Raw genomic sequence first — 26,518 nt, forward strand, 5'->3', positions numbered from 1 at the left:
GGCTAGATGGCGTTGACGACGCCGTTTGATATATAAAAATTTTAAGACAATTCCTCAACCCACCAGCGCAGCGGCAGATAACGTCCACGAGGGTTAATCATACATAGCCGTTAACCACTATACGAGTTTTGCCCGGAAGGCGATTGGTCATGGAAATTTGTTTCTATTCTGGTCTATAATTACAGTCTCAAGAAAAATAGGCGTTACAAATAGTTACAAAATATACCTTCAATAGCTCTCCCAGAAACGAGAGCCTCGTAACATCCGTGCAGTTTCGCGACCGCCTTCTCTATGAGAGGCACCCACAGCTGTTTTCTTTTAGCCTGGAAACAATGCGTTAACGCCATTAGATCAAGAAGAATAAGCTACACACCTACTGTGCATTAATTATCTTCTTCTGTGCCCAACTGACAAGATTGTTTAACTAACCTGAGAGTAAACCAGGTGTCCTTTTTTATTGCACGGCAGTAGGTCATCGACGGTCACAGTCAGCCACCGTCCATCCTGAAATTAATTGTTATTTGTTAATTAATGAAGTTATGTGACGCACTAAGACGTCAAGATTCACATCAATGTTTGACTGATAAGGCGATTTTAGAGCTAGAAACGGATCACCGGATTGGTATTTAAGAATGGGGATTGGCCGGTCGAAGTATTTAGCAGATGGCGCCAGCTTAGCCAGCATCGATTTTTGACGATTTTTGACTTCCACGAGAGTACCTTGTATACACAAATCTGCCACAACAGTCCCCACTATTTCAGAATTACCTTGCATAGTCGTAGCTGGTAGGCCCCCACGCTGGGTTCTCCCCTAACAACGACGCCTCGCACTAGAGATGCGCGCTCAGCTAACACCGCTAGCGCCGATAGAAGCCAGCAGTTGCCTAGGACACCTGAAAAACGCAAACGTTTGATAAGGTGAGTCCAGATCAAGCGTATTCGCGACGCAGGTGCATGCGCGCGCTTTTCGCGAACCAAATGCAAAAAAAGTGCATTTTGGAGTACGATATGCTGGGAACTTCGAGCGAACGAGCAAGTCAAGTTATCGTAAACTTATTACATCGATCAATACATATTCTGACCCGACGCACCTCATTGCACGTGTGTACCCACCTTGCGAGATGTCGGAGGGTCTCGGGTCGCGGTACACGCGCCAGGGCAGGCGGTGCGAGCCGTCCACGTGTATCTGGTGTGGCCGCAGCCAGCGCGCCGCCGCGCCGCTCTCGCCGCTGCCGTTGTAGTACAGTGAGCGGGGATGCGCGGGGAAGGATTCGTCCACATACGGCTCGCCCGTCTGCCAACACGAGAAAGTATGCTAATGTTAGTTAATTTCCTTCGTAACAACACAGAATAAATAATAGTACTATCGCACAGAAAGGAAACGTCCTACAAAACCGAAGTTTGACAGCGGTTCAGGATCGAATCACGCTGTCCATTTGCACACCCTTTGTGTTGTGTTTGTGTCCCTGTGTGTATGGCACTATCCCTTTCGGCTATTTAGGGTTGTCATATTTCAAGCCATTATCTTATCTGTGGTCGTGCACGCAAAGGGACGTCCTGTTATGTCAACCCTAATAATTGCTCGGAGCAATGCTGGACCGAACGGAGCCGAGTTTACCCGAAGGGAGGAGTTTCCCAGGTAACCACTAGAATCGATAGGCCTAAGGTCTAAGGGCCTATACCCACTTGGAGGCAAGTCATGATAGACCGGGACTTCACATATGCGCACAATTGGGCTGAAAATGAACCGCATTGCAACCGCCAGTGGGTACTTAAAACATACTGAATATTCCTGGAACTGCCCACTTAGAAAAAATAAGTCGACTCATATATCAGAATCCACAAGCTTTCAGTATGGCCAGGCGTGGCTCACTCCGCGATTTCGTCGCTTTGCTACAGGTAGCTAAAAGTACATCCGTTCCACCCCAATTTTGGGGAAAGCCATAATCCGCGCGTGGCGCCGTCGCCACCTAGCAGCCATATAATTATATCTGTGCTGATCGTGACAGACGCGTTTTGTTAGAGAGTGAGTCTTCTGTACCTAGTACTATTATTTATTCTGTGGTATGGCCCACGTATTGCAACCAAAAATGGTACTTACAGCGGCACACTGGGCCAGTACTTCTTGCCACTGCGTCCACGCGTGGCTCTCTTCCCTCAAACGTAGTATTTCAACCGGCGTGCTTTCTTGACGTTCGCTGTCCGAGCCCTCTGTGAACATTCAATATGGTTTCGAACATTTAATAATTCTTCCGACTCTGAGAGCCTACCGCGAATCATGTTTGACGTGTTGCCTCGCGCTTGTAAATTCATACGTAAGTGTGATAGGGAGGCAACACGTCGAAAGTGGGTGATAAAAGGCTGAAGTAATGAGACACTCCGAGCACGACCAGCCTGCTGACTCCGACCTGTAGTTGTTGTATCACGTGGCTGACCTTGGTCGTCGTCGTCCAGCTGGTGGCTGGGCGCGGCGGGGAGGAGGCGCGCGCGCGGCGACTGGCACATGTCGCACGCCAGCGCGCCGCCCGGGTTCGCGTACGTGCACTCCGAGCACGACCAGCCTGCTGACTCCGACCTGTAGTTGTTGTATCACGTGGCTGACCTTGGTCGTCGTCGTCCAGCTGGTGGCTGGGCGCGGCGGGGAGGAGGCGCGCGCGCGGCGACTGGCACATGTCGCACGCCAGCGCGCCGCCCGGGTTCGCGTACGTGCACTCCGAGCACGACCAGCCTGCTGACTCCGACCTGTAGTTGTTGTATCACGTGGCTGACCTTGGTCGTCGTCGTCCAGCTGGTGGCTGGGCGCGGCGGGGAGGAGGCGCGCGCGCGGCGACTGGCACATGTCGCACGCCAGCGCGCCGCCCGGGTTCGCGTACGTGCACTCCGAGCACGACCAGCCTGCTGACTCCGACCTGTAGTTGTTGTATCACGTGGCTGACCTTGGTCGTCGTCGTCCAGCTGGTGGCTGGGCGCGGCGGGGAGGAGGCGCGCGCGCGGCGACTGGCACATGTCGCACGCCAGCGCGCCGCCCGGGTTCGCGTACGTGCACTCCGAGCACGACCAGCCTGCTGACTCCGACCTGTAGTTGTTGTATCACGTGGCTGACCTTGGTCGTCGTCGTCCAGCTGGTGGCTGGGCGCGGCGGGGAGGAGGCGCGCGCGCGGCGACTGGCACATGTCGCACGCCAGCGCGCCGCCCGGGTTCGCGTACGTGCACTCCGAGCACGACCAGCCTGCTGACTCCGACCTGTAGTTGTTGTATCACGTGGCTGACCTTGGTCGTCGTCGTCCAGCTGGTGGCTGGGCGCGGCGGGGAGGAGGCGCGCGCGCGGCGACTGGCACATGTCGCACGCCAGCGCGCCGCCCGGGTTCGCGTACGTGCACTCCGAGCACGACCAGCCTGCTGACTCCGACCTGTAGTTAATATATCAGTATTTAATGATGACTAAATTCTAATTTCTTTTAAATAGCAATGATTTTGAATGTAAACAAACAAGATGGCTATCATTCACGAGCCACATTCCACAGATAAAATACAGATGTCACACGATTTTGGAATTATTAGAAAACAGTGTTACTAGCCCGCGATTTTTCAAATTAAATTTGCCGCCTTTTGCTAGTGATAAGATTTGCTTGACCAAGTATACATAATATATCTTTCCGAGTCAAAATAACCTAAAACTTATTAGTTTTTCGAAAAGTAAATAGTACACTTTTTTCTGAAAAAAACCCAGATATGTCGCCATATGTGTCGTGTGTTGTGTGTGTGTGTATGTTAGTTACTCACTTGGTCTCTGGTGGCGGCGACTTCTGCCGGCGCGGCGCCGGCGTGTGCCGCGAGCTGCGCCGCGGGGACGGGCTGCGCGTGCGCGCGCCTGCCAATTTCATTACTATTTTAAACCATCAGACAATAGAGAATTAATTGTATCACTATTGTATACAATACTTTTTCTACGAATGAACTAAAATAATACATTTCCTACTATAAAACCTATTATCACTGTACTGCTTCTCTTGTAATACTAATTTTTGAAATAAATATATTTTGAATTTTGAAAATAAAATTAGGAAAGTATCTCAGTAGATAAACAGATAGCACAAAAACCAATTTTTAAACAACGAAGCGTAACTTTTTCCATTTTTTCGTTGAATATAAAATTTAGATACTTAGTACAAAAGACATCAACGCACTTCTTATTCATTAAATAGAAGCGCGTTGACGTCTATTACTTACTGATTTTTAAAAAGCGTTTTTCAATGAAAAGACATGTCAATACTGGTTATCTTTTTTCTAATGCTAAAAATAACGAACTATGGTTAACACTTTTGTCGCTCTACTCGACAACTGTCAGCGTGGTGAACCAGAGCTCTAATAGGTGTGTCCACGCTTACCTCCACCGGTGTGATTGGCTTCAGTCGAAGGTCCGGGCACCCCGTGCCGGGGTACTGGCGGAGTTTTACACGCCAGACACAAACTAGCCGACAGTGGATTCCGTAGCGTGCACGAACTACACGACCTGCAAGTATAAATTAATAATTCAAATATAAACTAAAACTATTGAAACGGATTAGATCGCCTATAAATTCATACTACATTATTTTTCGAACACTCAAAAATATTGGCGACGAGCGGGGCGGTTTGAGTATTCGAAAAATTCATTAACCTAAAGATTATATAGTAGCGTCGTAGTCTTTGCGCCTACAAAGACTGCAATATAAAGGGAGTCCATGACTTAGCTAGTTAGATCCCAGCAAACATTTTTGGTCAATATTCCGATAAAGGCACCTATTTGCGACCTGAAATAGGCGTCTTTATCGGAATATTGACCAAAAATGTTTGCTGGTATGTTATTATACGGAGTAAAATATGAACAGTTAGTTACCAGTGTTGAGGTGGAGGCTTGGAGGCAGCGCAGGCCGCGCACACGGTGGCGGTGGCATCGTTGAGCAACGTGCAGCGCGCACACGACCAGCCCGCCGCCGGCGGGGACTCTGCAAATACAACTCACATGAATATGGGTAAATGTACAAAGCTAAACGCATATGGCAAATGGCTGTGGGTCCTAATAGGAGGAAGTGTCCCAATTTATTTTCCTTTCCGTTACAATTTTCATCGTTTTTGTACGAAAAACGTGTGGAAATTAAGTGGCACTTTTTCTCTCCTATTAGGATCAAAAATTCAACAACAACATCAAAAACTCAAACTTAATAATGTCGTGTGGACGACTTTTTATGGGCAAAATCTGTAGTTTGACTTCTTTTTATAATTTATTTATTTAATCGCTATTGCACAATACATAATAGTACAAAAGGCAGACTTAATGCCACTTTCTACCAGTCAACCAATAGGCTAAACTGACCGCTCCGTTCTTTTTTAACCGATTTCACTTTCCAATCCGCAGTTTCGACTGAATTCCGGTAAGTAGATTATGTATAAAAAAGCTGATAAAAACATAAAAGCACTTAAGTTGCAACACCAGGAGCTACTCGTATCTTATTATAGTTTGTTCACGTTAGGAATGCAGTAAAAACATCATTGTGCCCCAGCGTATAGTTTGTTTTTTTAGCATTAGAAATTAGGTAAACAATCTTGAAGTGTCTTTTAATTGAAAAACACATTTTAAAAATAAATTACGGCAAATATGTAACAATTATGAATCTAATACGATCATTTATATTCTTCTGCTTTCATAAGTTATAGTTTTTGAATTTTAAAAATCGTTTTTCAATTAAAAGACATGTCAAGATCGCTTACCTTCTTGCAAGTTCTTTCTAATGCTAAAAAAAACGAACTATAGCTATACCCGCCACAAATCAAATCATTTCTAATAGCTCGACCTCGCTAGGAACGATTTGATTGGTTACAAGCATCGCTAGGCCGGCGAACAATGATAACTTCACTGTATCACAGAATAAATAATAGTACTAGGTACAGAAGACTCACTCTCTAACAAAACGCGTCTGTTGCGATCAGGACAGATATGGCCGCTAGGTGGCGACAGCAAACCCCATATATATGGCAAACCCCAAAATTGCGGTCGAACGGATGTACTTTTAGCTACCTGTAGCAAAGCGACGAAATCGCGGAGTGAGACACGCCTGACTGTATTCTTAAAGCGAACGAACTAAGTATAGTTAACTCACCAACAGCAAACAGAAGTTCGTCGCTATTCAAATCGTGATCCAATGAAGCAATAGGCACGGTGAGCTTCTTAGTCGGCGGTACGTTGCTATTCGCCTCCGCCTTGCTACCGCTCGGCTCCGGGTTCGAATTCGCGTTTGGCGGCCTCGAACTGTAAGAACATACCTATTTGAGATAGACGATTATGCTAAAACACTTTTGGCGTAGCTTGTTATGAAACTTATGTAATTGTCAGGATGCCTAGTTGCTGTTAAGGAAAACATTGTGTTGAATTGAAACTGGTTGGGAAATAGTATTTTATGCAATCGTTGTATAGTTGTTGAGATCAAAAAGATCCTGCGCCTGTTTGAAGTTGCAGGTTTGGATCGAGAGTTGTAATAGGTCGCGATCACAATAGATCAGGGATGGTCGTAGTGATACATAGGCTGTGGAGCCTTATATAGCCCTTAACGAGAAGAAAAAGAAGAACCGTTGTATAAGAAGGGTCAAAACAGGCGAGTGGAGTGGGAAAAAAGGGAAATAAAAAACACTTCTGCCTAATTTCGTATGCACATTACAGCCTTAGGTCGAAATTTCGGATTTACGGACCGCGTCGCCTAGCAAGTGTGATGACTTTACCTGTTACCGTCGTGCCGGGTGACGGTGACCGGCGCGCCGGGCACGCGGCGCGCGCGGCACACGTCGCACGAGCGCGCCCACCACGCGTTGTACGCGAACCAGCACGACGAGCACTGCCACATGCGCGAGGATTGCCTGGAGGAGACGGTTTGGTAAGCGAGGCGGGCGAGGTAGTTTAGAAAGACAAGGTTGCAATTCCTGTTGCTGGCAAGTTTTATAGTCATGTTTGCAGAAAATGCGCAGATACCAATGAAGTTACTCATAATGTGACAAACCGTTGATAATCGTTTCTCCCTGTCTTACATTGAGACATTTCTATTTCTGTTGTCTTTTTAGAGACAAAATTTAACAGAGGTTTGTGAGAGGTCGCCAAGTTTTATGAATAAGGAGGTAAAAGTTTAAGGCAGCGAACTGGACGCCCGCGACCAGCCGAGCGGGCAGCGGGACGTTGCGCCGGTCGCATGTGTGTGTTACTGGCCTGAATTAGCTATGAATCGTTTGTCTTTATCTGTCATTTTGACTTATGTATTGTAAGAAAGGGATAAAACATAATTCAACTCAATCAGGCCCGTAAACTTTTATCCCACCAAAAACATTCTGTAAAAAACTAGCCAAGTCTCGATGGAGCTGCTTGTTTATCTCTAAAAAGTAATGAAATCTAGACAAAGTCGTGCCAAGTCTAAGGTTCCTTACTGCGATTTCTTTATTATTATAGTTAATGTTGTGTGACTTGGCCGTTGAAGGGTACACAAGGGTACAAAACCAGGTGCTCCATGACACCATTGCACCAATCTGCCATTGCACCAAAAAGAAGTGTTTTTCAGGCTCGCCCATACATAAGTATTATTGAAATACGCAGCTTTATCAAGCCTACAATTGACTGGGTTATTGAATCAACGTTTTCCAAGTGGCAATTTTCCATCGTCAATGGGTAGCGGTTCTGGCGACAGATTGGTGCAATGGTGTCATGGAGCACCTGGTTTTGTACCCTTGTGTACCCTTCAACGGCCAAGTCACACAACATTAACTATAATAATAAAGAAATCGCAGTAAGGAACCTTAGACTTGGCACGACTTTGTCTAGATTTCATTACTTTTTAGAGATAAACAAGCAGCTCCATCGAGACTTGGCTAGTTTTTTACAGAATGTTTTTGGTGGGATTTCACTTCTTTTTGTAGAAACCTCCTGGCACTGATTAAAATAACCGACTTGTTTCACATTACATCTCAAAACTTTTTTCTAGTAAAAGTGTTGCGAGACTTGCACCTTTTTACATGTAATGTTTTTGATGGGATCTCATCTCTTTTTGTAGGCAGTCCTTCTTTTCGGGTACTCATACCCATACTATGTATACACATATCATAACTAAACATATCTTCATTGATACTCACATCGTACATCGTAGTGTACCTTTACTTTACCTACTATTTGTAGGAACTGCAACAGTAACTTTGTAATATCATATATTTATATGGGATTACAAACTTAATTATGCAGTTCTTAGATCTTTAAAACGTGACTGATATTGCAATATTTTTAGGTTTTCCCTTTATGTGGCCATTAAACCCTAACTCTGTACCAAATTTCAGCTCTCTGAGTTTATGGGAAGTACTAGTTCTATTCTGATGATCATGAGTGAGTTTCATAAATGCGAAACTTTGCTTTCGCTTAACTTCGGAACTAAATGACCTACAGACTTGAAAGTTTGGATTTTAAGTATGTGATTATAGCTTACTGGATGACCAAAATTTCTGCGTTCTGGTCTTATCCAGAGGTTCTCAAATAGGGGCCTGAAAATGCGGCGAAATGGTTCCAGTAAAGGATGGTACGGCAGTGTTTGCTTCGCGCTCGACTTGGCGGGGGCACTGCCGTGCCCCCCGATAAGGGGGTAAATCTTAGCAACTTACGAGTTCTGCGGCTGCGGCTGCGGCTGTTGCGGCGACGGCTGAGTGGAAGGCACATTGGTCTCTCTCGGCTGTGACACCTTCCCCACAGATGGCAGCATATTGAACACACTCTGAGACCCTATATGTGAGGTTCGTATGTTACTCGCTTCACTGACCGGCGAAATACAGTTCTCAGCACCTAGCAACTCGTCTATCCTCGCGTAATCTCCGTCACCAATATCATTTGAATACAAAGCTTCGTTCTGTGAGTTACTCATGACCGTTTTCGTATCCTGTACAGAGACGTACGAATATCTAGTCCCGTTATTATTGACTTGCAGCTGCAGATTCAAGTCTTTATATTTCCCTTTATTAGGTAAAGCGTATATCACTCCTTCCGCGTTAGTATCCCAACTACATTCCTTGTCTATTAGCTCTGAATTGTCTTCTTTCTTTTCAGTTTTCTCTTCAGGTTTCTTAGGCAAGCTGCCGCAATAACTAGCTAAGGATTTCTGGTAATCATTCAAGCTTCTTCTACTAGAGATTATCTTGCCTATAGGGCGAGAATCCGTAGTCTGTTCTGAAAACGAACGTCTGTAAGTAGGCCGAATTTCCGGAGAGTTTTGAGCGCTTATTGATCTGCGGAATGAAGAGCCTAAGGTCGTAACACCAGTTTGGGGCCAATCGGGGACTGTGATCATCACACCACCTGAGGTTGGTAATGAAGTAGCCCCTTCCCGATTGGTTGTCTCATGTCTCCCAAGCGTAGTCACACTTAGACCCCTAGTATTAGAAATTCTTGATAAAGGTGACACTCTCGGCGACAGGCAGGCTTCACAATGGGTTCTGATTCCAGAATTTTCTAAAGTACACTTGCTGCACGCCCACTTTTTCAAATGGAGCGCTCTGCTCTGCTCTCTCTGGTAATCTTTAACGTAATTCAATTCCCAATTGGATTTGCTTTCGCACTTCTTCGGTCTTCTAGTGACTGTGTGCAAACTCCTTAAGAAACTCTCTCTAGGATTAGTTTGGGATGTGTATCCGTATCTCTCGGAGACCATCAAACTAGTCGGGCGATTGATCGTGCCTCTAGTTTCGTCTAGCTTCCACCATTTGGGTTGAGAGTTGATGACGGAGCCGTGGGAAAGAGAGCGCGTTACTCCGTGAGTCTGGTCGGCCAGCTGGGTGGGAGAGAGACGGAGAGATTGCACGTCGAGATTCAAGCGGCGGCTGTCGTAGTTGGTCGTAGGCTTATATGACGGGACTGCCAGGGTGTTGGATCTTATCATAGTGTTATCTGGGGAAAGAAAATAAGGGTTTCAAAAATCATTAAGCAGTTTTACTCAAAAACGTCACACTCCTTGAGTGGGTTCTTCAAGAAACGATTTGTACAATTTTCTAAACCAACTTAGTATTGAATTGTTAGTTGATTTGCCTAAAATGGTGAATATTGATCATAAGTTGGTACCTTCGGCAGATTTTTCTTTGTCCGTCATCCCCGATGCTTGATCCTCGTCATCAGACAGCCTGAAAAATTAATTACAGGATTAACATCATAGAAGTAAATGAACATCAGTAACATCACACATAAATGAACACAAAACAACGGGTTGCACTCCGGGAGTGCCGGCAGAAGTGAAAACTCAATGACATTGTAAGTTTTTCGATTAGGTCACGTGTCCGTCTTACGAAGCGTCTTACGTCTTACGGTCTCGCGAGTTTAACCCATTGACCGCCACAGACGACTGTGGACGTCATCGTAAAGTCTTGCCAAGGGCGCCAACGACGGCTACAGCCGTCAGCTTCGCCAATTCAATGGGGATTTACGGGAGACTCCGTAAAGTCCAATTTCGCTTAAATAATCGCATCGCCTGGCGTCCGGGGCACGGCATATTCTTTCGCCGTCTGGCGTTCAAATTCATTTTTTCCCCATCACAAAAAGTGCACAGCGCCGCTAAGAAGTTTTCACTTCAAAAACCTGCTGAAAATGTCTCCATGATCGTCGTCGTACCTGTAGACGGGCGCGTGGGGCGCGAGCGCGTCGCAGGCCGCGCAGCGCCACGCGGCGGATACGTTGCGCAGGCCGCACGCGCAGCGCCAAGCGCGCGTCGGGCCCGGCGCGGAGCCAACGCACGACCATCCGCTGTGGGATATAGTTATTTGACAAGAGATCAAAGTTTGATATTTCTTCGAGTGCTTATTTTGAGTCCCGTGCAAGCGAAAGATTCTATAATATTTCACCCTAAGCAGTGAGAACATACCTAGAGGGACAGAGATAATAGAACCCAAGTATATCGAACTTCTATTAGACCCCACATGTTGAAATAACATTTGACTATAAAAGTCACTTGAATGACATTTTGTCTCACTCAGTGAGCAAAATGCGATTTTGCTCACTCATACTGTCTCACTAAGCTGTGCTCACTGTTTTTAAGAAGCAAAGTACCCTTGTTTGAGCTGCTGAGGTGAAAAAGCAATTGTTATAGACTCATTATAAATACACGTGCTACTTAAGCGGCAAGAAGTGCCGTGCAGCGATAGGCTTGTATAGCCATAGGTGGAAATGCATTGGCCGTCTCAACCGCTCTTGACACAGCGTTGCAACAATCATCCGTCAGGGATGCAGTGGCCATTGATGATGATGATATTATAAATGCAAAAGTAACTTTCTGTTACCTCCTTACGCCTAAACGACTAAACCGACTTAGATGAAAATTGGTATGGTTGGTTTGGTTTGGAATGGACATAGTATGTGCTATTAACCCTTTTCCACGCCACACCAATCTACAAGGTTTTCCCAAAAAATCCAATTACATTCCAATGAATCCAGCATTGATGATTTATTTGAAGACATGTTACATTTCCTGGAAGTTCAATTTGAACCTTAAATCGGTATGCTAAAGTTGAAATTCTATTGGCGTAAATGGAGCATTCCATGAAATTGTCTACCGTTGTCCCGTACAAACGCGAAGTTTCTGAAGATTTAAAGGTATAAGAGTTTCCTTTTCTATGACAAATGGTCAAAAATATGCACAGAAAAATAATCGCCTGCTTTAAATGCCGAGAAAAAAGTCGCAACACAGGAAATAAAATGCGTTTGTACAGGACAGCCCGTGGAATGCTCCAAATGTGGTCGATAAATTGCACTATGACTGACAAAGAGTTAATATACCCCAGGGCTCTCTGTATGCGAAAGTTTGACACTAGTCGGAAAATAGGTAAAACTAGGTATTCAAAAAGTAATTTATTAGGGCTAAGCAAGACATGTACAACCATCAAGGCAGTTTTGGTAGCTATAATTAAAACACAAGGTTTAAAAAAAAATTACACACAAAGTTATTCCAGCACCTAAATTATCCGGGGTATCATTAAGACACGTGTGCATTCAAATAAAGCGTGAATTTTGTGTAGGAACCTGCTTCCTGAATCTTTGTAAAGCTGTTGATTTGAATTGAATTAGCATATTGCTATTTAGTATCTCAATGACGCGTGTCTCTCAATAGTACTGAGGAGATTAGCATATCTACACCAGTGGGGAGACACTCCTGACTTCGGGCAAACACGGCTCCATTCGGCTCAGCATTGCTCCGTGCAATTATTAGGGTTGGCACCACTTGACGTCCTTTTGCTTGCACAACCACAGATAAGATAATCACTTAAATTTTGATAGCCCTAAATAGCCGAAAGGGATAGTGACATACATTAAACAGGGATAGCATGATTCGTCCCTGAATCACTGTCAAACTTCGGGTTTGTAGGAAGTCCTTTCTGTACTGTACGGTAGTACTATTATTTTTTCTGTGTCTACACCTACTGTTATTGATGTTATTGTGTCACTAATTCCATAAGCTACGGGTTCGACGACGGTGCCGCCCTTCCACACATCGATTGAAACCACTTTTCTACCCTACCCACATATGTATTACCTAACCCTTTGCCTATGTACTTATGATTGTTTTAATGTAATAAATTTTTGTATTCCATTAGCTACTAACTATGGCATCCCTGATAATATTTCTTTTTTTTTATTGTAAGTAACACAGCATTACAGTTAAACCAAGGCACTGTGAAACTCCAAATTAAAAAAATACAAGACAACAAAGAAAACCAATACACATAAAAATGAATTACAAATTAAACATTGGATTTGGGCGACAACATAACAGCCTGGCTCCATAGGGTCATCTGACTCGGTGTAGGATTCGGCAATATTATAAATGCGAAACTCTGACTGTCTGTCCTAACATGAAATTAGATACGGAGATCCCACTGAAGTACATAAGATGGATTTCAATACAGAAAACATCATTGTATGCAGATGAAGTTGCGGGCAGAAGCTAGAAATTATTAAATTTTTTTTATTACTTTGTATGTATATACAAATGAGGCCTTTTAAAATTATAAATTTCAACAGTTGCCTGCTTGTTCGTACAATTATGGTAGGTAACCTACCTTAGATCTTAAAACTAAGCTCAAACTTATATAGATGTCTGGTAACTTGTAAAAAAATCATTAACAAAGGCTCCATTTGAACATAGTTCCACCTAGCGCTAAGTGAGAGAAGAACATGAACTTACTGGACCTTAAAGAATATCAACAAAGTGCAAGATACATAAAAATATACCTAGTTTTACTGTTTTATTTTGCTAAGCAAGTGAAGAAGGATCCAGAAAAAAAAAGGTTAATACAATAGCTCATCTATATAATATATGTTATGTACTATACAATGTTTGATCCAGTTTTAGGGCTCCTGTTTACTCAATAAACAAAACTAGTCAAGGAACCAAATTAAAAGATAATTTTATAAAAACAACTTAATGTTTTCTAGTAATTTGCTAAGAATAATAAGACTTAGGGTGATTCAAGATGAGTCTATCAAAACTAAAAGGTATTATTTTATGTATACACTGAAAAAAGCAATTTATTATTGTACGCCACAGCTTCAGTTCCTTTGTTTACTCGATATTTCAGTCACACAAAGCACGATCAAAAGCTACAGTAGGTACCACAAAAGATACGATCTAATACCTATACCTACCAATCAGTGCAGTATCCATGGTGGAACAACCGTCAAATTCTTAATAATCATGACATACACCAGCACGAAAAGCATTATCAATTGGTAATTAAGCTAATGAACTTCCGATTAAGCCTTCCAACAATGAAATACAATAGAAATATAACCTTAAAATACGGGTCAAGAAAAATCGATACCGGACTGACATTACCAACAATGAAAACCTACCAGTCAATACATAAACATATTTTCTTACCTATTGATATTAGAGGTCGATGGTATAGCGATGGCTTCCGATCCTGGAGTTGTTCCTTCGCTTTTTTCTGTTCGAATTGTATGCTCTGAGGAGGAATCTTTTGTATAATAGCGTTTAGAATCTTCACTGTCATGACTTGAGACCCGTTTGGTGGAACATTTTAAACACTTTACACTCTCGGTTGGGTTGATCTGGCCGCACGTCTGACAATGCCATTGCAGCACCGATGCGATAGAACCCATTTTAATTCACACATGGCTATGGCACCATAACAATACGCGGTTTATAAAAACAAAATGCGGCCCGAGAAATATGAAAACAGCTGATCCACCATGTTTGTGTATAACTTTTTTATAAGCTGGCATTGGAGGGTGTTGCCGGTTACATTATGCCAGCTCCTGTGTTTGTTTTATACTTCTGTAAATTACAGTGTTATGTGATTTAAGAAATATTTCTTACAATTTTGTTTATGTATTTAAAATATTTTTTGAATTACGGAATATTATTATGAGGTGACATCAGCTACACATCGCCATCTATCGGAAAGGCTTGCAGCGTACCTGCTTGCTGTTGTTGTTATAAATACAAAGAGGGCAGCACAAGCGATATTCAATTCAAGGCCCCTACCTTTATTGTTCTATTTGACGGCGCAGCAACTAGTATCATTTCTCTCTCCTCGCTCTTTTAAAATGCCATTTGTCAAAAAAGGACAACTATACTGTTGACAAGATGGACTTCAAATCCAAGTGGCCCCTTTTTAGGCGACCCGGGTTGTGCATGTGTGCGTAAAAACGTATATGTGTGCTCTTTTAGGGATGTGAAAAGTCGATTTTAATCATGTTATATATCGATAAACGCTACACAGCGGAACGAAATAGCGATTAATTGAAGCTTCAATATCTTCGTTAAACATAAACATAATTGAAATGCTAATGGATAATGAATATATTATAATGTAATAAAATAATTCAATTATTGCGGACCACCTATTTTAATAGGTATTTATGTATTTTAATTAAATATCTGAACTTTCCCTTGGTTCTCTCCTGGGGCGTGACTACAAAATTGTGATCTGATAACCACAATAAAGAAAAAAAGCGTTTTTGTTCATTTTAGGTATAGTTAAACCTTTGAAGTAAAATTTAAATTGCAAGAAATGTCGGTAGTTTATCGATATGACTTTATCGACATGGCTACAGCAAAGTGGGTCGCTTTGTTAATCGTACACTAAACAAAAAGTGGTCCCACTGACAGCTCGCTTGGAAGGCATCTGTATATATTCTTATATCTATGATTCAATTTAAACGCGAAATAATTATTTCACTGTTGTACTTATATTATCATCTTATACCAGTTAATCCTCATCGTCCTCATCATAGATGGCGCAACATTTTTGACCTCCTCCGATATTCAACTAATTTCTTTGCACCATAGCACAGAATAAATAATAGTACTAGGTACAGAAGACTCACTCTCTAACAAAACGCGTCTGTCACGATCAGCACAGATATGGCCGCTAGGTGGCGACAGCGCGGTGGTGGCACGGCTTATGGCAAACCCCAAAATTGGGGTCGAACGAACGAACGAACCGTGATAGCACAAAACAGATAAGTACAGAAGTCAATCACATGTATGTACTTTACTTTTCATACCTACGCTCGGCGGTCGCCCTAGGGTTGCGATTGTTGCGAACTATGACTTATGCACAAAAAACTATCGTGGTAGCGTGGCACTCGTATCCATCGTATCGTATCTCGTATCTAGTTGTTTGATTTATTGTTGAGGATGAAACGAGAAGAATGGAAATATGAATTAATAATAGCATTAATAACTCAAATAGGTATTTTCATTTTAATGTCATTGTTATATTACAAATTTGCCACAGAAAATATCTTGCGATGATTTCGAGATTGGCGAAATGCACGATTATTATATTTTAAAGTGTAATAAATTCGCATTCTCATGTACAATGTAATAAATTCGCATACGCATTCTCTCTGAAACCACTGGTAGCTTAAAAAACGACAATTCACTGGTTAATGTTGAATTTAAACAACCGTCCACTGTACAGTTATAATAACTTTTTGTTTTGTTTCTCCATTATTGCACAAAAAAGTTCACAGACGCGTGTCTCAAGCGGATGGCACTCGCGCTCGCACTGGTCCCAACTGGTCCGAGATATCGTGTCCGTGAGCAGTGTCTATGTGTGCGTTGCTCGAGCGCGCTTTGTATGTAGATTGATTTCTGTACCTATCTCTTTTGTGGTGATAGGTAGACAATTGAAATTTTCACAGATGATGTATTATTGTAGCCGCTATAACAACAAATATATACCTACTAAAAACAAAATAAAATAAATATTGGGGCTCCGGAACACAACAAACATGATTTTTTTTACCGTTTTTTGCGTAATGGCACCGAACCCTTCGTGCACGAGTTCGATTTGCACTTGGCCGGTTTTTTCTAAACGTGGTTATAAATTTTTTCCTTGGAAACTTGGAATAGTGGACCTTATTACAAAAGGCATAAGGCCCACCGACGGGCAGTTAAGAGTGTGAGCGATGGAACCCACTTTTATTATTTTTAGGTAGGGTTATTGCAAATATGAAACACACTGAATAAAAAATATTCCAATAACCTTCCATTTTAATGGCGAATCACTGCAGCCGAATCTGTAGCCATTAATAATTCATCTGTGGGCAATATCAGCCATAAATGCCGCAGATCAATTGCATCAATCAGATCAAATTATTACGATAACGTCGATAACCTTCCATTAATCCCATTTTTTTTTCATAATAAATGAAGTATTATGTAGGTGGGTACCATCGCCCAAACTGTTAACTGTACATCTGTGGTCCTTATGCCTTTTGTAATAAGGTCCAACAATGTATAGCTAGGAGTGTTGCTGTCTATACCTACGATCAATAAATGTGGAAAATTTGTAAGGTTTACTCGGGTAATTCCGAATGTCGAAAACTGTCGGATAATTCTGAAATGAGACTTTTATTATGATGGAATTAAGGGTGATTGTCATCTGAATTTCGGAATTATCCGACATTCGGTATTACCCGAATACACCTTAATGAGATGTCTAATTATGGTGTACCTAGGTTATTTTAGAAAAAAGTAATAGGAAAAGTCTATATTACACTTTCGTGAGACATATTTTAAATTGCGCGAGCACTCGAGCCTGAGGAAGGACCCCCGACGGGCCCGAAATATGTCGCCAATAGCGACTAAAAATTCAATAGGAAAAGTGATAATAGAAAAAAACCTAATAACATAGTACCTAGTAAAGCCCCGGGTATTTTAAACTATCAAATTCTTGACCGTTCTCCTTAATTACATACATATTTTATTTTTATCATCATTTATATTTATATATGTATTAGACTTTACATTATTAGTTATACAGCACCATATTTACTTACTCACTCTTCAAGCCGCCACAAATCGAGCGTGTAACGACCGTCCAGCTGAAGAGGCGCTTGCCCGCAGACGCTACATGTAAATTACACGCTGTCACCGCCAGGACGCGGGTTCGAGTCCAGTGTAAGCTACTGTTTTGTATTTAAAATAAAAAAAACTTTCACACCTTACTCTTCTTCTTCTTCCTCATGTTGTCCCGGCATTTTGCCACGGCTCATGGGAGCCTGGGGTCCGCTTGACAACTAATCCCATGATTTGACGTAGGCACTAGTTTTTACGAACGCGACTGCCATCTGACCTTCCAACCCAGAGGGGAAACTAGGCCTTATTGGGATTAGTCCGGTTTCCTCACGATGTTTTGTTGATGTGTTTTGGAGGTGTTTGTGTAAGCTACTGTTTTGTATTTTGAATAAAAAAAACTTTTACGTCTTACTGATAATAGAAAAAAAACGAATTAAAATAATACAGTTAGCATCAATAGTGGCGAACGAAACCAAAACAGCAACACTACTAACTGTACATAGGTGGACCTTATTACAAAGGTATAAGTTTCACCCATGTACAGTTAACGGTGTGGGCGATGATATCTACCACCGCGTATAGTACCTATTCTTTCAAATAAAGACACATTTCTACAGTTCGTGTTCAAAAGTACCTGTTTTTCAGTCTCATTGTTTTACATATAGAGATATAGGTAATATTTAATCTCTCTTTGTGCAGATAATAGTGTACAAACTACTAAGAAGATACTACGTATGTATTAGTGAATGCTGACTGTATCTACTGTAGCCACGGGTATTTTAAATTAGCAAATTCTTGACCGTTAGAGCCGTTAGACTTAGTTATATGCAGTGTAAATAAATTGGGGCACAGCTATTGTTAAAATGAACTGCATTAAAAAGTTCTGTCGTAAAACAAACTTAATTTAAAGTACCGGAAGTAATTATAAATCGAATTCAAATGGTGCAGCAGATTGGCAAATAAATGCTGTTAATTGCTCTCGTTTTTAAGGTACATATATATTTTGTAAGACGTAAACGTAATACATTTTATTATTATGTTAATACTTTCATTTAATGATTAATACAAAACTCTAACTTTAAAAAATCGAATCTTGCTTTATAATCACCATGAAACCGCTCATAAGAGTGAATGGGACGAAATTGTGCCGCTTTTGGTCGCGTAATTGAGAAGCGGAAGGAAGCAGCGGTTGAAAACGTGGAATTCGCGCTTTGTTTGATTCATCCAACATTGTGAGAATAGGAAACTGCACTCGTATGTTAATTAGTGTCTAGTGCAACATTTATGCATCTGCTCTTTTTCAACAATGGACGTGTTTTGTCTGCGATTCGGTTGAAGAATTAAAACAGTATCTTGAAAACATAACCCGTCTCTTTTGTTTAATTGCTTGCTGTTTAGCTTAAGGCTTGCCTCCTGAGATTTAGTTTGGTATTCACAGTTTAAGGTACTTATGCAGGACAAGGCAAAGGCCCCAGCCTACTTTAAAACGGCCTTGTGTAACATAATATAAATATATTATCAGCTTCCAATAGCATAGGTTGCAGTGGAACCGACGCTTAAATCCTTGATGTTGCATTTAAACCAGATTTATGATCCTATTTGCGAACAGTATCGTAAATTGGTGCTGATTCTGATATCAATCCGTCTGCAGCAGATTTCATTGCTCACAAATCATCAGTGAATAATTAGTTTTTGTAAGTAGTTAAGCAAAAAATATAAGTAGCATGCTTGATATCTTTTTATGCTTATTAGCCACTGAAATACCAGTCCAAGCCACGGATTTTTATTGAAGCTGAATATCCAGTTTAAGTAAGTAATTTTGTTGATACACGAAATAGGACCTTAAATCATGTTACATTGGAGTTGCCGCCTCTAAGTTTTCTACAAGGGGATTAAATTGAAAGAAGATGTAAAGTTGTATTCCTTTGGAAACAGCTGGTGAGATACTTTAAGAGACTAACCCCGTAGACAAAATTACAAAATCAGATTTGATTGACATAATCAAGGTCACATTTTTATGCCTTAATGGAATTGGTTAAACAATAAGTACGGTAGATGTCGCTACGAGCCTGGTAAAAACTTAAAAAGTAAGTGATAGAAGAATTTAATGGGGCAGAAGAAACGTTGGTAGCTTCGTTAGCAAGAGCGATGTGGCCACTTCAAGAAGGTGATTTTAACAGTTTGCCTGCGGAACCCTAAAACGAGCGGATTATTTAACACTCCAAAGAAAGCCTTGAAGGCAATACGTACGAAATAGCTAAAATAGCCCGTATTTGCCCGTATCAAAGCGAAACTTCTAAATAAAAAATAACGTTCCTCTTTGTCCTGTCATTGAAACGTATAAATCCATCAACAATAGGAAAATGCTTCACACAAGGGATCAAAAAAGAAAAACTTATTTCTCTGCATGCTGATTTATACCTTCTTACTAAAGATTTAGGGCACAAAATTGGATGGTCTGTACAAACAATCTACAGGTGATAGTCGGGAGTGCGAAAAATAAAATGGATTAGTTTCGATGAGAACAGAAAATTGCTAATGCATTTTTTATGTTCTTCTCATTTTGTAATACAAATGCGGTAAACAAGCGTGATACTCGGCTGGTGCAAAGGGCTCACCGTAGCCTATGGACACCTGCTTCAAAGATATCACGCGAACTTTTCCGACCCAGACAGGGCAAAACTGGAAGTATTTAGGATATCGGGAACAGTATCAATCGGGTAATTATTGTTGTTTATTAAAGCCTGACAACAGTTTATTTAACCCTGAGATAGTGTCGCTGCAAACAGCTTACGTATGGCAATAATGTGCGTACGTCATGTATAGTTGGGGTAGTGGGAATTGGCTTCATGTTGTTGTTGATACTCGTATAATGTCAGAAACATTACTTACAGAGAATTCGGTTCTTTCAATTTACCTATTCGTCAAAATCTGATTCTAAATATTAAATATTCTTCGTTTTCTGACTCTGACGAAGTCTGATTTTCATCAGATGTTGTGTCGCTTTCAGGACCACCAACCTCGATTATAAAACGTTCAGTCTCCAATTCGATTATAGGACCTTTATTCCTATAATCGTCTTCAATTTTTTTAACATGGTCACAGCTATTGCTCCAATTTTCTTGAGTTACTTCCTATACCATACGATAATACGATAACCAGTTCAATACAACCGCACTATAAAACGTCAATACCGGTCATGTCAACAACAAATTTTAAAACCATAGACCTAGGATTCGCTTGCGCTTGACAGACAGCTGAAGTGTGCGAAAGGGAAGCCATCACGTATATGAACATCTCATGAGTGCGAAAGAGTCAGACTACCAATGAGAAAACGTAACCACTTTTGAGTTTGACGACGGCCGCGGACGGCCAAGAGCGTATCACGGTAATTTTCAAATTGAAAAATATACACGGATTAGGACGAAAAGTATTAAATAAAGTAATTCAGTGAAGATGGTGTCTTGTAGTATGCCGGATTGCAGTGTCACAGGGCCAAATAATCCAAGCAATTACTCATTTCAGAGGATTTATGATATTCCGAACGAAATTTTCATAACGATATTGTGTCAAATTAACAGCGTAAAAAGTGTAAGAAGCCGGTTTATACAGTTCATTATAAGTTTTTCTTCCGTTCCGTGCTAATATTTTATCATATTAGTCAATAATTTAGGATATTTTGTGTAAAAACATAAACTGTTCGTTTACGCTAGGGCTTGACAAAATGTTCATATGACAGTATCGATAACTTGTCGGTATATTAATAGCTATGTAATTATTTCTTCACAAGACATCATTAAGATATTAGTCTTTATAACCGACTTCAAATAATAACGATTGTTATACCTTTTAGAAGGTGTTCATGTTTAGCGTGTCATGATAACTTCACTTTGCAACAAAGTAAGAGTTACATTAAGATAAGTCTGTAACGATTTTGATGGCAAACGCAGTGCAATTGTTATTTATACGTCATAATGTCGTAACTAGAATTTTAATGTTTTAAATAACACATTTGAAAAAGTAGTCGATAAAGCAATCAAACATCGACAGATTAGTAATATGTTGTAACATGACATCACTATCTTTGATCTCACATAGACAATTTACGCACACACTTGCATTTCATTTTTGGTCACACTTTTGAAGATTGAGAGTTGTTCTTTGTCATATAATTCTTTGTTTAAAACATTGTTTATTGGAATGCTATGTAATCCTTCGTCTTTTTTAAGCTGTAAGTATTTGATTGCATTCACTACAATTTTTTTCGCAGCTTTGGAATATTTTTTTGGCATTTTTGTAATAAAACCGTTTATATTTGAATATATTCGTAGATATTTTCTATTTGTTTACATCCGTGACATTCGATGACATCCAACGTTCGTTGTCAAAGAGTACTTGTTGCCAGTAAAAGAAATTAGTACCATTAAAAATCCGCAAAATGGCGAGGGTCAAATAAACTGTTGTCAGGCTTTACTTACTTTTTTTATAAGCATTATTCTAAATGATGGAACCCATTGGAGAAGGCTTAGGTTACGGCCCATTTCTCCTTACACGCTTTTTGTATGGCGTGTTATGCTTCAATGGATTTGTATGGCGAGCGTAAATCATCAATAAGTACCTATCAATGTTTTACTACGCATAAAGGTTTTTATTTACCTGGATTATTATTTACTTATGCCATTTTATGTAGGGTTTTGCTACGTGCTACAGGGTTCTGCAGCAGCTTTTGCTCGCAAAGTATTATTTTACCCACTAGCATGGAAAGAAACTTCTCCATAGTTTTTTGACAACTGCCGGCCCTATTCACCTGGCGTGGACAGCCCTGAATGCGCCCTCACACTGTACGATACGATATCGTCTTTCGGATGCGACAATTAGGAAATTAAATTGTATGAAACGTGTAGCTGTCAACTTATGCGTTCATTTGTTACATTTTTATTGCAATGTCATACATGAATCTCATAGATGATGACGATTACAGAATTTAGATTTAGAAATATAAAACATTTAAAAACTCCTAATCATTCGACAGGAGAGCTATAGGAGTATAGGACGTTTAATACGTCCATTTGTTCGTAAAGAAAACACAATTTCGCTATCTGCGCAGAGTCTAGGCCGTCCCAATTTCCTACATTTTCTCGTGTCGTACAGTATAAAGGGCTTAGTTGCGCCGTCTGGTCCGGATAGAGATTGATGTCCAAACTAATTGTTCCCTGAATATGCATGATATGCCAGGTATCCTTCACCATATTTGATCGCTAGTGGCCTTCGTGGACTTATGTTGGCAAATCAATTAAAGGATGCGGTCGTGGTGCAGTGACATTAAACTAGGAAACAAATATTTTTTTAGGGTTCTGTACCCAAAGGGTGAAAACCCTATTACTAACCCTCCACTGTCCGTCTGTCTGTCACCAGGCAGTATCTCATGAAGCGTAGACGGTTGAAATTTTCACAGATGATGTATATTCGCATCGTACATAATATATGACATCAATTTCAGTTTAGTAACATTAAAAGTGTGAAAGTAAGAAATGAAATTGGTTCCAGCTTATGTGAATCAATCTGTTTGTATATTTAAAATATCACACTTAGATTATACATCGAGGTATATATCGGTACGGTATACTTAGGTAGGTAGGACATGACTATTTGGGTGTACAGTTCTAGACGTATGTACCTACTTATATTAAACAAGAATGTAAATAACGGTTAGGAATCAAATAATGCCGAGCGAACATGATGTTAGGAATTTGCTAATTTAAACTTCCTGTGCGCACGCTACACTACGCGTATTACAATACGATCTGTCAACCTCAAACCCTATCGTCGACCTAGGTGGCATGAGAACGACTACCTACGGAAACACACGAAGCATCCCGAATCCACTCGAACATGATTCACGCATACAAGTGCGAGCGAGACCGAGCACCTGCACCACCCTTCTCCTCTGCCGCCGCCAGTCGCCCGTATACGCGCATAAAGACGCGACGTGATACTTTGTTTACAAAATGGACGTAGTTAAAATTATCGACTTAGTTCAAGACTACAAGTGTCTGTGGGACCAGAGGGATGCGAGATACCACGCGCGAGACCACCAGAGGAACGCTTGGCGAGAAATATCGGAAGAAATGAAAATACCTGGTGCGTATAAACACCAATCAGTTGTGTTCATGTCAATAGTTTTAGAAACCTCGTATCACAGTACTGAATCGATACTGAGATACGATCTATATTTGTTACTAAGTGTAAGTACAAATAATAAACACTGTTAAGGCCCACTTGCACCATTCCACTAACCCGGGGTTAACCGGTTAAACCAGCAGTTGCCACGGTTAGCCATACAATTTGACACTAGGTTAATAGTTTAACCGCTTAAACCCGGGTTAGTGGAATGGTGCAAGTGGGCCTATAAGAGTGTTAAGGTTAACATGCGTGCCTCGTGATCTTTGTCAGATGATTGTTTGTTTATTAAATGTCAGATGGCGCCACAACAGTAATAGGTAATAGATATCTTTAAAACGTTGAAAAAAGAGGGCGTTGCGATTTAATTTCTGTATTACCATGTATTACTACGTGAATTTGTTTGACCTTGCCTATAAAGCCGATGGTCCCGGGTTCAAATCCTGGTATGGGCATTTAAAATTTGTGTGATGAGATATTTGTTCCTGACGCTACGTCTTACGTAGGCGAACAACGCGCGAACGCGGCGCGGCGCGGCGCGGCGAAATCAATCCTTTGATGCCCATAGAAGTGTCCTACGTAAGCGATCTCGTTGCGAACGCGGTGCGGCGCGATTTGCACGCGAATGTCAGGCGCCGCGTTCGCGCGTTGTTCGCCTACGTAAGACGTAGCGTGAGTCATGGCATGGGCGTTTTCTATGTACATATTTAAATGTTTATATATTACATACCTGTATCGTCGTTAATTACTTTTCAGTCGACGAGCTGAAGAAAAGGTGGAAGGTATTACGGGACACGTTTGCCAAAGAACTCAAAAAACTTCAACAATCGGGCCAAGCTTTGGACACGGAACTTCACTCAAAATGGCCGCATTTCAAACGTCTGCTTTTCCTCCAAGGAACCATAAGATCCTACAAAGATAACACAGCAGATTCATGTGAGGTTTCTGTAGAAAATAACTTAGATGAAGAAGCAAGCAATAACACAGACCCACTGTCCCCACATAGCGAAAATAAAAAATGCACAGTAAAACGGAGAAGAGATTCAACGGAAGAAAGAAAGTTTGATGAAAGCTTTTCTCCAAATGATCATGATGCTCAGTTTTTAATGAGTCTTTGGCCATTTTTAAAAGATGTGCCTAAAAATCGCAAGTTGATGGTGCGGAATAAATTACAGCAGGTTCTTATAGATGAACAAAATGATGTTGCACCGGCCGTTAAGGTGGAATATTCTAGCGATTAAGGGTCGGTTCGGTTGCACCAAACTGTTCGTATCGTTAATAGGCCAGTCATCTTAAGCCTAAAAAGGCCCTACAATTCTTACCTACATGTAAACAACATTGGAGCTATAGAAAATTTGATATCTGTGAAAAACCGATTTTCATGACCTTTGACCTGGAATAACTTCCGAAGCGCACACGATATATGCTATGACTTTTAAGAGAACCTTTAATACGTCATAACGAAGGTGTATACGAGTTTCCAGCTTTATATCTCTCATTCCGAGGTGAAACCCTTAATTTAACTGGGCCATAAAGAGTTCGCTAAATTTTTATGTATGGAAAGTTTCATATTCTAGTAGTCTAGTCAGTTGATCAGTCTGTCAAATGTGGTTGGCGCAACTGGTCCTAAGTGTAGGTAAATATGGAATTTGTCATAGAATTACGATCTAAAGGCTGTTTTAAAGTGGAAATCTGGAAATATATTAGCATGAGACTTGTGTACTTTTATTTGATTAAATCATTCAAAACATTCACACATTTATCATTCAATAATCTTACAACCTACCTACTAACTTATATACCTACCTACTTATTAAATTTTTTTTTTATTATGAATGGGCTTACTCATGGCCACAGACTAGCCGAGGCGTAGACGTGGCCTACGATGGAGCGAGCTCGCCCAGAAGGTGCCTGTTCACTCTTGATTTGAAGGTTGCCGGGTTATAAGAACACGGAAATATAGACGCCGGCAGGGAATTCCATTCCTTGGCAGTGCGCATAAGGAAAGTAGAAGCAAAGCGCTTCGTGCGAATTGGTGGAATATCTACCATGTAAGGATGGAAACCGGCCGTGCGTCTAAAAGTCCGATGGTAGAATGGGGACGGTGGAATAAGCTCGTGTAGCTCTTGGGCACACTCCCCGAAGTGCAGCCTGTAGAATACCGATTTTATTTATTTAAAAATAAATAAAATAGGAAAAATATATGAACTCAAAAATTACGGAACGGATTTTCATGCGGTTTTCACCTATCGATAGAGTGATTCTTGAGGAAGGTTTAGGTGTGGGCATTTCTCAGGAGGGCCGTTTTTACGTGTCCGGGGCAGTAATTGATTGAATTTACTGTTCAATAAATCTGAATTAATTTAGGCATGATCTTCAGCTTATATTCTGTCTGGGACACTATCAAATTATTTATTTATTATTTATATAATACAAGAAAAAGAAATTCAAATGCCAAAAATGATGTTCGGTGGGCGTGTCCCGCACCCAGATTTTATGAAACAAAAAATTATTACTCAAGATGGGGCATTAGATCGAAGTTATTATGGGTATTCACGCATAGGGTATTAGTTAGCTTATCATATTCTTTATATCACAATAATGTGTTTGCTCAACACATTGAATAAAACCAAATTTACGATGTGTCCCGGGCTAGTGACTGATATCGGTGTAATTTACAAAACATGTCAGTACTCCTTCAAAGTTGTAGACCAGGAACTCAGTGTCTCAAACATAGTATGCTTTAGTTGTGCCTTAACCGTTGAATAAAGTAGAGGTACAGTCACAGTACAATAAAGTGATTTTTTGAACGTTTCTCCGTCCTTCGCTGGGTTTGGTCCTATGTTTTTTTGAGATCGGTGGTGCAATTTACTCCGAAAGTTTTAGTGCAATTATCGTTAAATGTAAGTGATTAAGAAGTCATCGAAAGTAAGTAAATCCACCATTATTACATCTCCTCTGTATCGTTC

At 41.0% G+C, this 26,518-nt stretch overlaps 2 protein-coding genes across 2 annotated transcripts in view; one reads left to right on the top strand and one right to left on the bottom strand.

Moving 5' to 3' along the window:
- The window catches only part of LOC134670679 (calpain-D), a 32,098-nt gene extending 17,792 nt beyond the window's left edge, over nt 1-14,306 (bottom strand). The window contains 15 exon segments of the mRNA XM_063528495.1: nt 227-323; nt 430-504; nt 769-893; nt 1,114-1,294; nt 2,102-2,211; nt 3,262-3,448; nt 3,780-3,871; nt 4,389-4,513; nt 4,880-4,988; nt 6,141-6,289; nt 6,757-6,891; nt 8,665-9,940; nt 10,112-10,170; nt 10,655-10,786; nt 13,917-14,306. Coding sequence (XP_063384565.1) covers nt 227-323; nt 430-504; nt 769-893; nt 1,114-1,294; nt 2,102-2,211; nt 3,262-3,448; nt 3,780-3,871; nt 4,389-4,513; nt 4,880-4,988; nt 6,141-6,289; nt 6,757-6,891; nt 8,665-9,940; nt 10,112-10,170; nt 10,655-10,786; nt 13,917-14,158 — 3,094 coding nt within the window. The 5' untranslated portion in view covers nt 14,159-14,306.
- A 9,069-nt stretch (nt 14,307-23,375) lies between these two features.
- Nucleotides 23,376-24,790, top strand: LOC134670828 (transcription factor Adf-1-like). The gene is made up of 2 exons (XM_063528649.1): nt 23,376-23,510; nt 24,306-24,790. The coding sequence occupies exons 1-2, from the start codon at nt 23,378-23,380 to the stop codon at nt 24,788-24,790; spliced, it is 618 nt and encodes a 205-aa protein (XP_063384719.1). The 5' UTR covers nt 23,376-23,377.
- Nucleotides 24,791-26,518: the final 1,728 nt, after the last annotated feature.

The sequence above is a fragment of the Cydia fagiglandana genome, chromosome 14 (genome assembly GCF_963556715.1).
Source record: "Cydia fagiglandana chromosome 14, ilCydFagi1.1, whole genome shotgun sequence".
Classification (NCBI taxonomy): domain Eukaryota; kingdom Metazoa; phylum Arthropoda; class Insecta; order Lepidoptera; family Tortricidae; genus Cydia; species Cydia fagiglandana.

What these genes read in the sequence shown, in the direction of transcription:
- LOC134670828 (XM_063528649.1), top strand. Translation starts at nt 23,378, where the DNA reads ATGGACGTAGTTAAAATTATCGACTTAGTTCAAGACTACAAGTGTCTG. An exon ending in GGAAGAAATGAAAATACCTG is followed by an intron (nt 23,511 to 24,305) that starts GTGCGTATAAAC and finishes ATTACTTTTCAG; the next exon opens with TCGACGAGCTGAAGAAAAGG.